Source organism: Juglans microcarpa x Juglans regia, chromosome 5D (assembly GCF_004785595.1).
Source record: "Juglans microcarpa x Juglans regia isolate MS1-56 chromosome 5D, Jm3101_v1.0, whole genome shotgun sequence".
NCBI lineage: Eukaryota > Viridiplantae > Streptophyta > Magnoliopsida > Fagales > Juglandaceae > Juglans > Juglans microcarpa x Juglans regia.
The window spans coordinates 31,784,334-31,801,822 of NC_054602.1; the positions used below are offsets into that span (position 1 = coordinate 31,784,334).

General features: G+C 32.8%; 1 protein-coding gene and 1 long non-coding RNA gene across 2 annotated transcripts; both read right to left on the reverse strand.

Annotated features, from left to right (window-relative positions):
• Window positions 1–11,643: 11,643 nt before the first annotated feature.
• Window positions 11,644–12,236, reverse strand: LOC121266600. The gene is made up of 3 exons (XR_005940839.1): window positions 12,074–12,236; window positions 11,791–11,991; window positions 11,644–11,688 (listed from the first exon to the last, which is right to left on the reverse strand). It is a non-coding gene; the product is annotated as an uncharacterized LOC121266600 (long non-coding RNA).
• Window positions 12,237–16,528: 4,292 nt separating this feature from the next.
• Window positions 16,529–17,077, reverse strand: LOC121265909 (transcriptional regulator TAC1-like). Its single transcript, XM_041169573.1, has one exon. The coding sequence runs from the start codon at window positions 17,075–17,077 to the stop codon at window positions 16,529–16,531; it is 549 nt and encodes a 182-aa protein (XP_041025507.1).
• Window positions 17,078–17,489: the final 412 nt, after the last annotated feature.

Sequence of the window (17,489 nt, forward strand, 5' to 3'; positions counted from 1 at the left end):
GTGAAGTCGATGAGGTTGAGGAGGATGAACATCTATGTTTAATAGATCGTCCCAAACCTCTTGCCATACTAGACTGCGGCCCAAGCACTTGCGTGAATATGTCTATGTCACTAGGGGAGGATTCCCTAGAAGCCGACTGCATCTCCATCATTTTTCCCTGCAATTTTAAAGGTAATGATCGTTAATAAGTAAAGTATTAAAAGAAATAGAAATAAAAAATAAATTATTCACATGTTACATCATTTATTTAACAAAATTAACACTGCTTACATAATTATCTGCAGCAACATGATCCATCCACTCACTATGCTCATTAGTGTGAGCAGCAGCATAGACATGAAGGAGAGAAAAGTTTTCAGGATCATCACGTTTCTAACAAAGCGACATACGCAATTTTAAAAAGATAATGTTAGTATTTAAATAAAAGAATATCAGTAAAATAAATGAATTCTATAATTTTTTAATTACCATTTTTTCAGCAAGACAATGGAATGACCTTGAACCGGCACGATAGTGGACAGTCAGAGCGGATCTATTCTATGCATTTGTAGAATTCAAGTGCTACAAAATATATTAAGAATGTTAATTGTAATATATATACATATAATATATAGAACGAATACGAATGTAAATAATTAAAAGATATAAATGTAAAATACATGATAATCTGGAGATGCGAAAAGATCACAACACTTTCTCCAATCATTTAACTTCATCTGTTGGAAAGGAGACTGTGCAGCCTCTTCCAACGTCTCAAACTTCTTGAAGTGGCCATGTCATCGTCCCTTGTGACATTGGAATAGTGTAGCCATTAACTCATTCACGGTTCTCAAATCCTCGCTACTGCCAAAGTCGAGGTCGAATTCATCCTAACAAGTGAATCAGGTCAAAAATATGATATACTAATATAGGTTTAAAAAATGTACTCTTAAAGCAAACTCACCAGCACACGACTTCGAATCTGCTCCTTAATCTCATTCAGAACATCTCGCCATGAGCGCACATAAAATGGAGCATAAGCTCATACTACTGTGCCAAAATAGGAGGAAAGCGCTGCTGCACTATCATCCACTCCTCCAGTAGAATTATCAGGAATGGTGATCTTGAGTTTTCTGTGCCTTATACTTTTCTCAAGAGAGATGCCACGTGTATAGCCACGACCACAACGTGTAGATGCATCAACTACATGATAATAGATAATATAATTATAGTTATATAGTTATTGAGACAAAAATATTAACTATATAATTAATTATCAACGACAATATTTTCTTACTGGTAGGTGTTGACTGACTGTTATTCTCTTGCGTGTTAACTTGATCTTCAGGAGCAGATTCCTCGAGTGGGGAGTCCTCAATGGATTTAGAACTTGGACTTGGCGGAGGCATATTTCTTCGTTGTCGTTTTAGCGGCATTCTTGAAAATAATTAACAATATCAAAGAAAATTAATTAGAATAAATTATGAAAATTCTAGACATTTTATAGTCACCTATATGAATAAAATATTTAGTACTTTTATTCTTCATCTTCAGATATATTTTTCATGCTTGTTTCAGAATCTCCCTCAATAACATCTTCATCATTATCATGCACCTCTTCTTCATCCTCCTTATCCACCTCCTGGCCGGATTCTAATTCGTCTTCATCTTGGGACACTTCTTCTTCTTCTTCTTCCTCCTCACTTACTTGAATTGAATGATCATTTAATACGGACAGGTCGAGATGGACGGGTGAGACATCACAAGGGGAGCAACTCGAGTGCACCAAGGTCAACAAACAAGTTAATACCCTCTCCATCTTCCTGGTATACCTCCACAATCGGAGTGCCATCTTCATCTCCAATATTCTCCTCCACTATTCTTGTACTCTGCATTCGTTCCTGCCTCATATATATTTTGAGGGACAAATTTTTGTACGACTCGTCAAGTTATCTCTCCACTATCTTCATCAACACTTTTGATTGGATCAATCAAGTAATAGACTTGCGTAGCTTGACAAGCCAATACGAAGGGATCATCTTCGTACCATTTAGATGCAGTATTGACACTCGTAAAGTGATTATCCCTATGTATCGAAACCCGACCACCGCCTAGATCCCACCAATCACATTTAAAGACATATGTTACAAACCCACTTAGATATTTCAATCTGATAATATCACGTATGATACCATAATAGTCAATATCATCTGTTCTATGACTCCCCTCGACCAACACACCAGAGTTTTGAGTCTTTCTATTACGTTCACGGTCTAGAGTATGGAATCTATAACCTCGAACTGTGAATGTAGTATATCGAAGTGCTCTATTTGAGGGATCATGAGCCAGTGCATATAATTCAGAAGAAATTAATCCGGGATCATGAGTACGTTGTTTCGAAATCTAACAATGAAAATAGTATATATTTATTAAACGTTATCCAGAGTTAAAAGTTTCAAAATATAACATATATATAATTTTAGTTTATACGCGTCTTCAAACCATCCGATAAATTCTTCCTCGTGTCTTACCTCTATATTTTCTGTCTTTCGTCCTAAATTTGTCCATGTGCTCATTGTTATAAATAAATGCAAAAGATGTATATTTTGAGCATAATAATTATAGTTAAACTTGAAAAAAACTAGAATTATTCGAACTATGGAATGACATACCTGAGATAATCATCAATCTCTAGGCAATTATTTAGCACATACCATCAAACTTTACCCAACTCTCTATCGATTAAATCGTAACCCGTTTGTGCACCCAAGGGTCGCACATTCTGAGAAAACACTGATAGCTCACGAGGAGGTGGAACAGCAAAATCAGCATTTCGCTCTTGACGATTAAATCGTGTCTCAACACCATGAAAATATAGAGAGCAAAATGTTAACCATTCATCGTGTATATAAGTCTCTGTTATTGAACCCTCAGCTCTGGCTTTATTCCCAACAGTGCGCTTCAGTCGACTTAAATATCTTTCAATTGGATACATCCAACGAAACTGCACCGATCCACCCAACAGTAGCTCTCGCGGTAAATGTATTACTAAATGGACCTTGACATCAAAAAATGATGGTAGAAAGATCTGCTCGAATTTACATAATATAATAGCAATATCTTCTTCTAATTTCTGCAACACATCTCGATTTACTACCCGAATGCACAAATCCTTAAAAAATATATAGAGTTCGGCTATGGCGACACGTACAATAGATGTCAGCTTCCCACGAATTTCCATAGGCAATAACTTCTACAAAAATACGTGATAGTCATGACTTTTCAATCCACTAATTTTCCAGTCATCGGGACTCACGCATCTACCAATATTTGAAGCATAACCATCTGGCAACTTCATATTAAACATGGAAAGTAGGAGTAACAAAAATGTACAATACAGATAATATAATCTTAAACTGTTCACACTGGACAATTCAGGAATTAGTGGACACATAAATGTACACTAATTTTCAAACGGGTCTAAGGTTATTTATGCAATGTCACATGCATCTATCAAAAAATACTACAAACAATATATTCATGTTCTATGTCTGGATTGTCAAACAAATAGTATTGCATGTTATATTGTTAAACTAGAGAGAGATGGAAGAATATATTCACAAGTTTCGTATCATGAGTAGATACGAGGGAGAATGATTTTGAAGAAATGTCTATATTTTAGTCTAATTGCTTAACTATCATAGACTCTCCAGTCCTAACAATTTTTATTATAATTGTTATATATAATTTTAATTATTACCATTCCTAAATTATCATTTTAATTGTTATACTTAATTGTTATGAGTTATTTTTTTATATAGACAATAAGTATATAATTTTTATATAAGCATTTATTTGATCCTTATTTACTTACTCTCTAGTTTATTTAAATAAATATATTTATTTATTCCAATTCTACTTATTTGATACGTTCAAGACTTTTTTATTGAAGAGTATTTGACTTTCTTTCTTTATATATATATATATATATATATTTAATAATATAATGGTTTAGAACCTCACAATGGTAAGGATATTTAATGGACGGTTTATTAATAATAGTTATTATATGTATATTATACTTTATATATAGTTAAGTTATATACTTTTTTAATTGTTATTTTTTTTAAAATTAAGTTTTATACTCATCTTAATCCTAAAGTATCATTAATTTTAATTTTTATACTTAATAACTATAATTAATAATTACTAATTATTATTATTATTATTCCTAAAGTCGTATCATTTTAATTTTTATACATAACCGAGTGAGTTATTTATATTTAATAAGTAATTATTAATTATAGTTATTGTATGTATATATTATACTTTATATATGGTTAAGTTATAATAATTTTTTTTCATTTTTTAAAATTAAGTTTTATACTATAGTTATAATTTGAATAATAATGATTATTCTAATGTGACAGTCTAACTAAATGGTAAGAATATTAACATATTTCTAAACTTGAGTAAGCAATAAACATGTATTAACAAAACCTAAAGACAATATATTTCTAACCATGTAAACATATTCAAACAAAATTCACAAATAATAATCACAATATTTCAAATCCATATCACAACATATTCATAATATTCTCACAACAATATTTATACACATATTAATTAATCAATGAATGTCATGCATAAACTCACAAACTATTCACAAACTATACAAACAATAATCACAATATTTATGCAATGTCACACCATATCTATCAAATTCACACTACAAACAATATGACGATGTTGTTTGAATTAACAATGTCACTTTCTAGTAGTGTTATATTGTTAAACTAGATAGAGATGAAAGATTATGTGAAACAGTTTCTTATTAGTACACAACGAGAGAGAATGATCTTGAATAAATGTCTAAATTTTAGTCTAATTACTTAACCGTCACAAACTGTCCGACCTTGACAACTCTCAAGGCCAAAGAGACTTTGAGAGTCAAGCAATTTGACCGACATTTCTTCAAGATCATTCTTTCCCGGGGTGTACAAGACAAGAAACTTGTTCACATATTCTTTCATCATCTCTCTAGTTTAACAGTATAATACAATACGAAGGTGACATTGTTAATTTATAAAAAAAATAAAAATTAATAGTTATAGAATCAAAAGTTCAGATTTCTCAACAGCCAATAAAGTTTTTTATAGTGATTTTAGATTGGTTGGGGCTATCCTATACGAAATAATTTAGTTGTTATTATAATTGTTATTATAATTGTTATACTTAATTTCAAAGGTTATCATATTATTTTAATTATTATCATTCTTAAAGTATCATTTTAATTGTTATACTTAATTTGAAGGGTTATTATATTATTTTAATTATTATCATTCGTAAAGTATCATTTTAATTGTTATACTTAATTTGAAAGCTTATTATATAATTTTAATTATTATCTTCTTAAAGTATCATTTTAATTGTTATACTTAATTTCAAAAGTTATTATATTATTTTAATTATTATCATTCCTAAAGTATCATCTTAATTGTTATACTTAATTTCAAAGGTTATTATATAATTTTTATTATTATCATTCCTAAAGTATTATTTTAATTGTTATACTTAATTTGAAAGTTTATTATATAATTTTAATTATTATCATTCCTAAAGTTAAGTTATATACTTTTTTTCCTTTTTTTTTAAATTAAGTTTTATACTATAGTTATAATTTTAATAATAATCATATTCTGGATAACTTAGTGTGAATATATTATATATACTTATTAAATGTTAAATATTAAGTCTCATATTAAATGTATATTAAATTCCCAATCTTTACATAAATCTAAGCATATAAACATATTCAAACAAAATTCACAAACAATAATCATAATATTTCAAGAGTAAGCATAAAATGACAACATGTATAAACATATTCCTCAACTTGAGAAAGATAACTAGCACTCACAAATTCTTCAAAGCCAAAAAATATTTATATCAAAATTTTCACATAATTCCTAAACTTAAACACAATATATTTTTACCCATGTAAATATATTCAAGCAAAATTCACAAACAAAAATCACAATATTTCAAATCCATATCACAACATATTCACAATATTTCTACAACAATATTTCTACACATATTAATTCATCAATAATACTATAAACTCACAAAGTATTCACAAACTATGCAAACAATAATCACAATATTTTAAAAGTAAGCATAAAATGTATAAACATATTATTAAAGTTTAGAAATATATCTAGCACTCACAATATCCTCTTACAAATCGAAAGCTTCCAACTTGCTAAAATAACCAATCCTTACCAAAACTCAACTCTACTCTCACTCTAACCCACGTGATCTCTCTCTCACTCTAACCCTTTCTCTCTCTAACCTTGATCTCTCTTGCGTCTCTTTCTTGCGCGCATGGGAGAAGCAGCAGAAATGAGGCTGCTGCCTCTAGTGCGTGTATTATTTGGAAGCGAAAATATTTAGACGAAACGTTCGAACGTTTAGGTTATACGTTCGAACGTTATATTATCCCGCCCAAGTTTTAGATGACGTTCGAACGTTAAAAAACATGGATAAATTTTTTAGAAAAAAGTTAGGACGTTTTCTATAAACGTTTGAACGTATCTTACTATAACAACGCCAAAAATCTAGCGGAAAATTTCCCGCACTTTCATTTTCATGTTCGAATGACTGGAATTTTGACGTTTGAACGTTTGTAAATTCCTGATGATTTTCATCCACTAATGTTCGAACGTAAACATTTATCGTCCGAACGTTCATATTAGAGGTACTTAAATCAAGCGAGAAATTTCCCACACTTTTATTTTCATGTTCGAACGTTAATAAATTTGGCGTTCAAACATTTATAAATTTCCAGTTATTCTTATCAACAAATGTTCGAATGTAACATTGTAACGTTCGCTTAGACGAATAGTATATATACTATGATATATATACTATGATGTATAGTATATATATCATAATATATATATATATATATATATATATATATATACTATGATAGCATAATACTTTAAATGAAAACATAATATGATAGTATGTATATAGTATTATATATATAGTATAGTATATATATATATATAATACTATGCTATATATATAATACACTATATATATATCCAAAACTTATAATTATATATATACACTATATATATACTATATAGTAATGATTTTCTGGAATCATATTATCTGAGGGTCATAATTTGTATGACTTTCAATTAAAACCTATATCGATGAACACCTATATCGATGTCTGAAGATACGTACGACCCACTTCATAGCCACAAACGCAACAGCTAAAAGTACGCAACTACAATGTGATCACTAAGCTAGCTAGCTAGTTAGTCCTCTATATATTTATTACTTGTAACACAATGATAGAGGATGTTTGAACATTACTTTGAAAACAAAAGGGATCGATCCTCCCAATAAAACTGCCTTGCTATTTACTGATCCAATGGCCAGTCCCTTTTTTATCTCCATCTATATGAAAAAAGTATTATACTTTATATATAGTTAAGTTATTTAAATTTTTTTTTCTTTTTTTTAAGATTAAGTTTTATACTATACTTATAATTTGGATAATAATCATATTCTAACTAAATTAGTATGAATATATTATATATACTTACTCTATGTTAAATATTAAAACAAGAATATTAGATGGATATTATTTAAATTAAGACCCTAAACTTAAAATTTTCTTGTTAAACATATTCAATAAAAATTCAAAAACAACAATCACAATATTTCAAATCCATATCACAACAACAACAATATTCCCACAACAATATTTTTACACGTATTAATTCATCAATGAACACCATAAACTCACAATCTATTCACAATATTCACAAACAATAATCACAATTATTTCAAGAGTAAGCATAAAATCACAACAACATGTATAAACATATTGCTAAACTTGAAAAAATATAACTAGTTACAAATTCAAAAAACCAATTAATCTAATTGTCATTCATTACAGAGAGTAATTTGATTCCAATAAATCTATTTAGGAATTTGTACACTAGAATTTTGGATAATAGTTGTAATAAATAAAGTAAATCGTTTTGGGCTTATAATAAGAGCTTACGGTTCTAATGTTGTTTTCATTAGTTTATAATAGATTGTATATATATATAAAATATATTATATATTATATTAGAATATATAATATAATATTAGATATATATTATATTATATATATAGTACAGTATATATATAATATACTATAGATTACATTATATATATATTAATACACAGTATATATATATAGATACTATAATATACTATATATAAATATATTATACTATAATATAATATATAGTATGCTATATGTTATAGTATACATTATAATATATAACATATATTAATAATATAATATATTATAGTCAATATTTTGAAAAATAAATCGAAAAAACGTTCGAATGTACTAAGAATTACATTCGAGCGTAACGTGTATATATAAGCCCAAAATAGAACGGCGAAATGTCATTTCAATCGTTACTAACTTCGTTCCCGTTTGCACGCCGCCACTTCTCCGTCGCTCCCGCCGTCAAACTCCGCCACAACCGTCACTAAAAGGTAGGCATTCATCTTTTAATTAAATAATATGTATTTTATTTGAGATTTAGGTTTGGTTTTGTTTAAAACGGGTCAAGTGTTGGCCGAATGTTTAATTCAATTTTTCGGCCACCATGGCTTGCCATTGGCCAAATAGTTACCGTAGAAAAGTTTCTTGAAGTATATACGGTGACATTTTGGCATTTAGAACCTTGTAGATTGATCTTGGAGATTTCAATAATGGCTGAGTTGACTCAGCCATTCTGCATGGTAACGTTCGAACGTTTCACCAAGGCGTTCGAACATATGACTTTTCAATTACATAGCCGTTAAGGCTTTTACGTTTGAATGTGTATTGTTTTACATTCGGACGTTAGTTTTTCGTAAAATTTACGTACGGACTTTACATATAACGTCTGAACGTACTATTTTTTAAATTATTTATGTCTCAACGTTTGGACGTGCATCCTTTACGTTTGCACATAAAACTAATACGTTCGAACATATAACATAAACATCCGAACGTATGTTAGTTAAATATTGCTTACATTCAAACGTGTATGTTATATCTTCGCACGTATGTGTTTAACGTGCGAATGTATAGGATGAACGTCTGAACGTAAATTTATTAACACTGTTTTACGTGCGAACGTAAAGGACACACGTCCGAAGGTTTTATCTGAATGTTCGAACGTTATTTTGATATGTTCGAACGTTAATGCAGACTAGCTTAAAATTAACATAAAAAATGCATCAATGTAAATAATTTTTTTCCTTTTCTTTTTTCAGGATATGACTCATCCTCTGCATACTAGGAAACGAGGGAGGGAAGGAGCCACTTAGGACACTGCTCGTATCGGGGCTCATACTGTTATGGTAGAGCGAGAGGTCCTGATTAATGAGTTCGACGAACTCATATGGGAGCAGACGATTCTGAGAGATGTTTTCATCAGTAGAGGCCGGGAAAATATCTGCACATTAAGGGGGAAGGTATACCCCTCAATGGTTCAGGAGTTCTATATGGGGATGTGTGCCATGCCTCAGGACACATCCTCTCACACCGTGACTGTATGCGGTGTTTCTATTGAGATTTCACAAAATGTCATCGCCGAGCACCTCGGGATTTGTTGAGGAGTTGAGACATCTGCACACGCTACATCCCGTAAGGATGTAGCCACTTCTGCATCATCTACTGGCCGCCCATTTGAGCCAGCATCAACAAGAGATGCAGACCAATCAGAGGCCGAGGATACTGGCCTCGAGGCTCGAGATGATGACCGAGACGAGGATTTCTACATCCTCACCGGGAGGGACCGCATGCAGATCGAGAGGAAGAATGCATTCAACGAGAACCATCTGTTACCTTTCTTCTGGATGTTGCACCTTATTGTTGCAACAAACGTAGATCCTGTGGCACATAAAACCACATTTAGTCGACTTCGGACACAGTTTTTGATACGAGTGGCACGTGGAGATCCCATAGATTTGCCACTTCACATCTTTGAGAGGATCCGTTATGAGGCGAGCATCGTCTCCACAGATAATCTCTGATACGGTGTCTTGATCAGCCGGCTATTACTTGCACGAGGAGTGCCAACTCCGCCAGAGGAGAGGGTGAAAGATCAGATGAGCCCCCTCGACATGACCACACATCGATGTAGCATTGGACAGGCTAGGTGACGTTAGTCACCCCTGTAGAGGATCTAGTTCTTCCGACACAGCCTAAGTCAGGTCATGTGGGGAGTAGTAGTCAACAGCCGTCGAGTACATCTGCAGGAGATGCGCAGCCTGCTTGGATTGATGCAGTGATCTCACAGTTGACTGCGCATATCGATCATAAGATCGATCAATCGCTCGCGACTATAGAGGCATCTGTATCTGAGATCGCCCATCGTGTAGGTATCATCAACGACAAGGTTGATACCTTGACTGATGATGTACAAAGTTCAAATTTCGCGAACAACACTATCATCTGAGTGTTGTTTAAGAAATTCGATCATATTTTGTATTTTACTTTTATTATTTGTAAAGAAAAATATTATTTAATATTTCTATGGTTTTTCACCATTCAATTCTCAATCTTATATAATGTTATATTTTCCATCTTTAATTCTAAATCACTGCACTTCAAATATGTATAAACATAAATAAATATATTACAAATTGTGTATATATAAATATATACAAGTCAATTATATAGACTTGTTCACAAATTATGCACTATAAAAACTATATAATTTTTAAATTAGAGTAATATTTAATTAAAATTGGCGCCAACGTTCGAACGTTAGTAATTAATGTTCACATATTGGCGCAAAACATTTTACATTCGAATGTTAATTACTAACGTTCGAATATTGGCGCCAAAACATTTCACGTTCGCACGTAAGTAGCCACAATGTTCGAACGTATATGTGACGTTCGAACGTAAAATTTTCATACGTTGGAATGTAAAATAAAATCTCATCTGTCTTTAGTGACGGTTTCTAGAAATCGTCATAGAAAAAGGTTTTTAGTGACGGTTTGGGGACTGTTACAATTTTCCAACCATCACTAAAAAGTAATTGTTTTGTAGTGTATACATATTCTTTCCCACCAGGCACAATGAGTTATAAGCTTACAGGTGAACATATATATGTTTCTAGTTTGAATTAGCTTCTCCCAAACTACTAATTAATTAGGCAGCTTCTTACAGCAAAATTAGTAATACTGGTGATCAATTATCCATTACTGATTATTCGAAAATGATCGATAGAGAAGATCAAGGATGAAAGATCATGAATATATATATATATATATATATATATATATATATATTAGGCGGGAGCAACGTGCAAAGCACGTTTGCCTAGTTTTATGAAATGGTTATTTGTAGAAAATAATATATATTTTATAAAAATGATTGATTTCACATAGTAATTTAAGGCATAGTGCAGAATATAAGAACATTAATTTAAAATAAAATATCATTCAATCCAATACATGTTGAGTTCAACTTTTAATGCCTCCTTTGGACCACCCTTTGGTTTTCCAGCGTTAATAGCAATTAGACAGTTGTATGAACATGGACCTGGTGAACGTGACTCATGATCAGAGATATTTATGATCCTCATCATCCTGATTGTGCTGACTTGAATCACTATCACTCTGCAATTGAATTGAGCAAGATTTATATAACTAAAAACCTAATAGGCAGGAAACCAGATAGGAATGAAGTTCTTATGTGGTGAATTTTCTTTCTCGGCACACCGTATCATCATCTTGTTCATCAGAATCCTTTCCCTTGAGTGACTTCTCCATCTTTTCCTTGCTACTCTTAGCTTGAAGAAACTCCTTTGGAGGTTTGTTTGAGATAATAAACCAATACTTCAATTCTTCTGGTGAAGGGAGCTCTTTTAAACATTCAGATTCGAGATAAAACAACATATCTTCAAATGTTTGAGTGATCAACTAAGAAATAACAATGCAACCGTTAGACTATAACTCCAAAAAAGAAAGGTGGTCCTAACTAAAAGAAGGAACTGAAAAATACCTGGGCTACTTTAGCCTGAAGATCTGCTGTAAGGTGGTCCTCAAGAGTTATTATGACAGGGTATGGTGATGAAGAAAATGCATGCTCTCTAATGGATTTCAGGCAATCACTAAGTTCCACCGGAGTTGTCAGGGTCCTACATTTATGGGTGCACACTTCTAAACAAATTAGAAGTGTTATTTGAAAGCATTATAGAAAAGAAAAACAAAGATCCATGAAAAGGAATGATAAATGCAGTTCCCTCAAATTTCCAATGACTAAAGTTTAATTGATTCTCTTCTGCCAATTACAAATCATTGACCACAAAGGTGCCATAGAATAATCTGTTGCTGCAGTTACCAAGTTTCTAATCTTGCAAATGGCCAATTAGCCCCAAGTGGAGCTATCAAATTATGTTGTTCATTCCAAAGTCTCTCCGACAGATTTGGAAGTGTAAGAGAACCAAACACAAACTGAGGTTCAGGAACAAGTCCGAGAGAGATAATCAAAGGTCTGGAGCAAAATGAAACTGCTCATGATCGTACCTCAGGTTCGACAACCGAGCCCCATAGTCTGAAACAAACTATTTCTTTGCCGCTGTCTCAAACTCGCACTGCTCACACAACACCAGGCGTACCTTGAGCTAGCTAGCTTTCACTGATAAAATTATTTTGGTTGCTTGAAGAAATTTATGTAGTTCTTTTGGGCCTTCGGCTATTGCGGTTTAATGTTCAGGTCTGATATAGCATGACTGAATTGTAAAGGGAAAAAATAAAATAAATAAAAGATCAAAAACAATGAGTGTATATGGAGATTAGGTTGTGAGATATACAACTAAGTCAAGATTATTTGAATCTTGGACTCTGCGATCATAAAAAACCAATGGTGGTAATGAAGAGGCCATTTTAGTAAATACATCCCTTGTTGTTGGGGGGGGGGGGGGGGGGGGTGGGGTTTGGAGACTTGGGTTGAGTAATTTCCTCTTTTGTATTCTTTTGAATAATTTTTATGTGGCAGATTTTTTTTTTGCCGTCTTTATTTTTAATTTTTCTCCCGTCCTTGCTTATTCAAAAGTGCTATTCATCTGGGCCAATTAGAGAGTTTTGATTGTTTGCACATCCTTCTAATGTTTTACTTTTGCTTGTTTTTACTTGAAAATCAAATGAAACCAAGCCAATGGCCACCTTCTTCTGGCTTAGTTGCCCCTAGATAGTATTGGGGAATAACTTATCAAAAAATAGTACTGAGGAATAAATAGTTTTGTAGATAATTGTTATCAGATCATATATACAAGTCTAGATTACGATAGGACTCATAGATGGTGAAATTTAAGGGTACTGATTATGAAGCTGGCCTTGTATGAAACTGTTTGGTAATGCTCATTGTTGGCAGTGAGAAATGGTAAATAAATGAAGAGGCCTGGGTGCGAATGGTTTGTATCTTTGAAGCATACGCTTTGAGATACTTGTATTTTTTGAGCCGTTGCTTTTGACATACTTATGCTGCATAAAACACTGTAAGCTTTCATTATAAGGTTTCATTTTTCCATTTGGCAGTTTGAATGATGCTGTGTAAGTTAGGATACCTTTCAAAACTCCGCAGCTGGTGCATATGACCTTGAGAATAAAAAAGAAATATGTTATATATATTTATGGGGTGTATATTATACATACGGTAATCTACAGTAATTATAGGCTTTAGAATCTAATAGAAGTCTGTGATGTAGACCATTAACTGTTAACTTCCTGGTAATGGCAAGTCTATAGCTGCTTTTTTTAAGAGCTTTTTTCAGTTCTTTTCGTATAAGTTCCAGCAAACACACAAAACTAAAATTCAGCAACATTTGTATGATAATCACTCACTGCATAAAATGGAAGTTTCTGAAAAGAGCATCTCAAGCAGAGAGATAAGTCCTACATAATGTGTTCTTCTGTAGCTTACTGTAATGTACCATTGTGTATTCAACATCATTGAATTCATCACAAGAAAAAGTATCCCTACATCTACTTTCAAGGCTTCCACCAAGCTGAAATGCTGGGGGATTATAACCTTCAACCACCACAGAGGCTTTAAAAGACTTAAGGCAGTCACCTTCCATTTGAATCTCCAATGATAATGGACATCCAAAGATATAAAAAGAACGTTAAATTTTCAAACATACCAATGATAGAGCAACTGTGGGAGAATTACAGTGACTTTAAGGAAACTTTCGAACTGCAAGAGAGATGTTTGGTAAATGATGCTAGAGCACTTTTGCATCTTGAGCTTATACTAAATGCGGTTAATCTAAATCTCGTAACATTTTCTGATTTATTTGATGATAGGTGTTTATTTTTATACTGTCTCTTTTTCCCCTGAAGCAACATTGCTTACAGCGCCTTGCACACACTGACGTCGAACAGGTTATCGACTCGTAAAGCTCTGCAGAGCTGTCGTATGCGGGTACTCGGGGAATTTGAAAAACATCTATTTTGTTGGTTTTTTTTCCTACTTTTCTAATTTCATCACAAAAATTGTACAATATCATCAACTACAGTTCTTTTTACTATGAGTGTTTAAACTATATTATTTTAATTTTAATTTATAAATTCTGACAAACCAATATCAAGCTTAAATAAAGATGTTTATATAGCAAATCATACTGTCGTGAGTGAATTTCCTAATCAGACATGAATGGGGATAAAAAAAGAGAAATGAGCTTTCCCTAATAGACCTTAGAAAGGGCGAAAGTTATTTCTTGCCTTAATTTCACTTCAGAAGGAACTATATTCTGATATGCCAATCACAAGAATGGCTTTTCAATGATGTTCAAGCCAACACCATGCAATTTTTTTATGCCTTGCCTTTTAACAAGCTCATGAACACTTGCTTCTCTAAATCCCAAACACAAATTATCAAGTTAAAAACCCAACTACAACTCATGAACCCATCATCCAAAAAGCAGTCCGCTGGCTTAAAGAAATATCATAGAAAACAATATTTGTCAATTAGTCTGACCTAGACCCACTGATTAGCTCAATAGGGGAGTTCCCCAGTTGCCCCAAAAGGCCAAAACCCAACCCACATAATATATGAAACCCATTTGTTCCTTTTCTATTCCTTTCTTTTCCCACCTTTGCTCAACAACCAAATAGAGAGCCTTCTCAACTGTGAGTAATGCAAGTCTTTGCCTTAATTAAAATAGCATTTCATCATTTAATGAAATCAACCCAGCATATCACAGAACACCCAGATTCTCTTTCCTTTTGCAACAATTTCTCATCGGCCAGAGAAAATCCTGAGAATTTACCATCGGGAAATGGCACAGACCCAGAATCTATTTCTTACATTTTCTCTCAACCAAACAGAGCATTGAAAAAAACAAAAGAACTCACCTCGAGAGCTTGCTTGTACCGCCTGCGAGCTCGGAGATCACGGACGATGCGCTGGAACTCGAGCTCCTTGACCTTGTTGCCTTCTTCCACCCACTGATCAAGAATTGGCGCTACGCTGAGTGAAGGGTCGCCCAAAGGACTAATTCTTGAAAAGAGGTTTCTTCTGCTACTATCATGCCTTATCGTGCTGTAAGACCTTATAATCAAGATTGCGTTTTTTGTGAGGTTCATGGACCGTTCAGCAGATCAGGGGATTGCAGATACGATTCACGAAGATGAAGAGAAAAAGGGAAGATGAAGAGACAAAGAAGGATAGGATTTTGGTTTTTGGAGAGTTGTTTGCGTCGGTTTGTATTTTTGGAGAGTTAATGGAATAAGAAAATTCCGTTAAAACAAGAAAATTCCGTTTTATAGCCTCTTTATATATATAAAGAGAAAAGAGATATATAAATGCATCTGTGAATGATCTCTTGAATGAAATTAATAGTAGTCGACGCAACAAAATACACCCTTTATTCGAATTCATACACAGGGTACACCAAAAGATTAAAACTCTGTACGCAATATAAGTAATTTTACATGAACATGCAATAATAAAAACATCAAAGCCAACTGCAAATAACGAAGGTAGACATGATGCAACACTGACATATTTTTCTTGGACCATTATTAACACAATGCTAATAGAACACGTAGAATTTGTTTCTCTTTTCTTCTTTAACAGATTTTGGGTGCGAATATAAGTATTAATTTTGGGAGCAAATATCAAGACCAAGGCAGTACTTCAATATATATATATATATATATATAGCTGTTTTTTCTAATCACCGCAAGAAAATTATTTATTTATGACCTGTTAATTTCAGTAAAATGATTATTTACAGTTAAAATAAATTTGTTTTGATCACAAATAATATTTTAACTGCAATTAAATGGTCACAAAAATTTATTTTTCTGAATTACTAATTGATTGATAAGAATACTGGAGATGATCGTGAAGAGGTGGAGAGAGAGGGAAGAAAAAAAAAAAAAAAAAAAAAAAAAAAAAAAAAAAAAAAAAACCTCAACTGGCGGCGTGCGTATATTCATGCTCATTTCCAACTTAAAAGAATTCTTTTGTACTCGCTATGGATATCTCTGCATGAGGCTCAGGCCCTAACCGAAGTTCAAGGTCCACTTCTGCAATATTACTATGCTGCGAAGCATGAGTGCTCAAGTTGTACTGCATCATCTCCTTCTCTTCATAATTCCCGCCTCCAAACAAACTGGGAAGCTGATGAGATTTTTTGTTAATGGCTTTTCCCATATAATCCACAGAGCGAGAGCATGGCTTTTTAGGACTGCAACTTTTTTTATCCTGATCCCCAGATCCGAGTTGAAATAGAATTTTCTCCTCCAAAGCTGGATCGACAGTGGGACCAGACGTTGTTATGTCCATAGGCAGCAAGTTTTCATCCTCGGCTTGTTTGAGTCTGGCCCTATACTTTCGATGGATATTCATGTGCCCCCCAAGAGCCTGTGCATTTGAGAAGCCTTTCTCGCAGAAACCACATACATACGACCTCGCTTCCATGGAGTTCTGGTCATGATCTGAGCTCCATTTCATCTTCTGGTGATCAGGTTTTTCGAACTTTAGGGGATTAATCGCCATTTCCCCGGCTCCGAGAGAGAGTAATTCACAGCGAAAAACGATTGAAAGTTGGTTGGGCAAGGATTACAGTACATAATAAGATCATCAGATGTGGTCGGCTAGCAGTGGTCGGTTTATATATATATATTTAATATATTAATTGTCAACGATGAACCGTACGTAGTGCCTGGTTTGGTTACGGACCAAACCATCTCATATAATTATTTTTTTTAAAACTTTTATATAAAATTTAATAAATAATTTATTTCTTTAAATTTAAAAATTAAAAATTATATTTTAATAATATTTAATTCAACTTTCAAATTTTATCAAGAAAAACGAGAGGAGTTATCTTCAACAACAGCATAATTATCGTCTGTATTGTAAAACGTTATGCGTGCATATGTTTGTGTTGTGCATGCTACTTTAATTT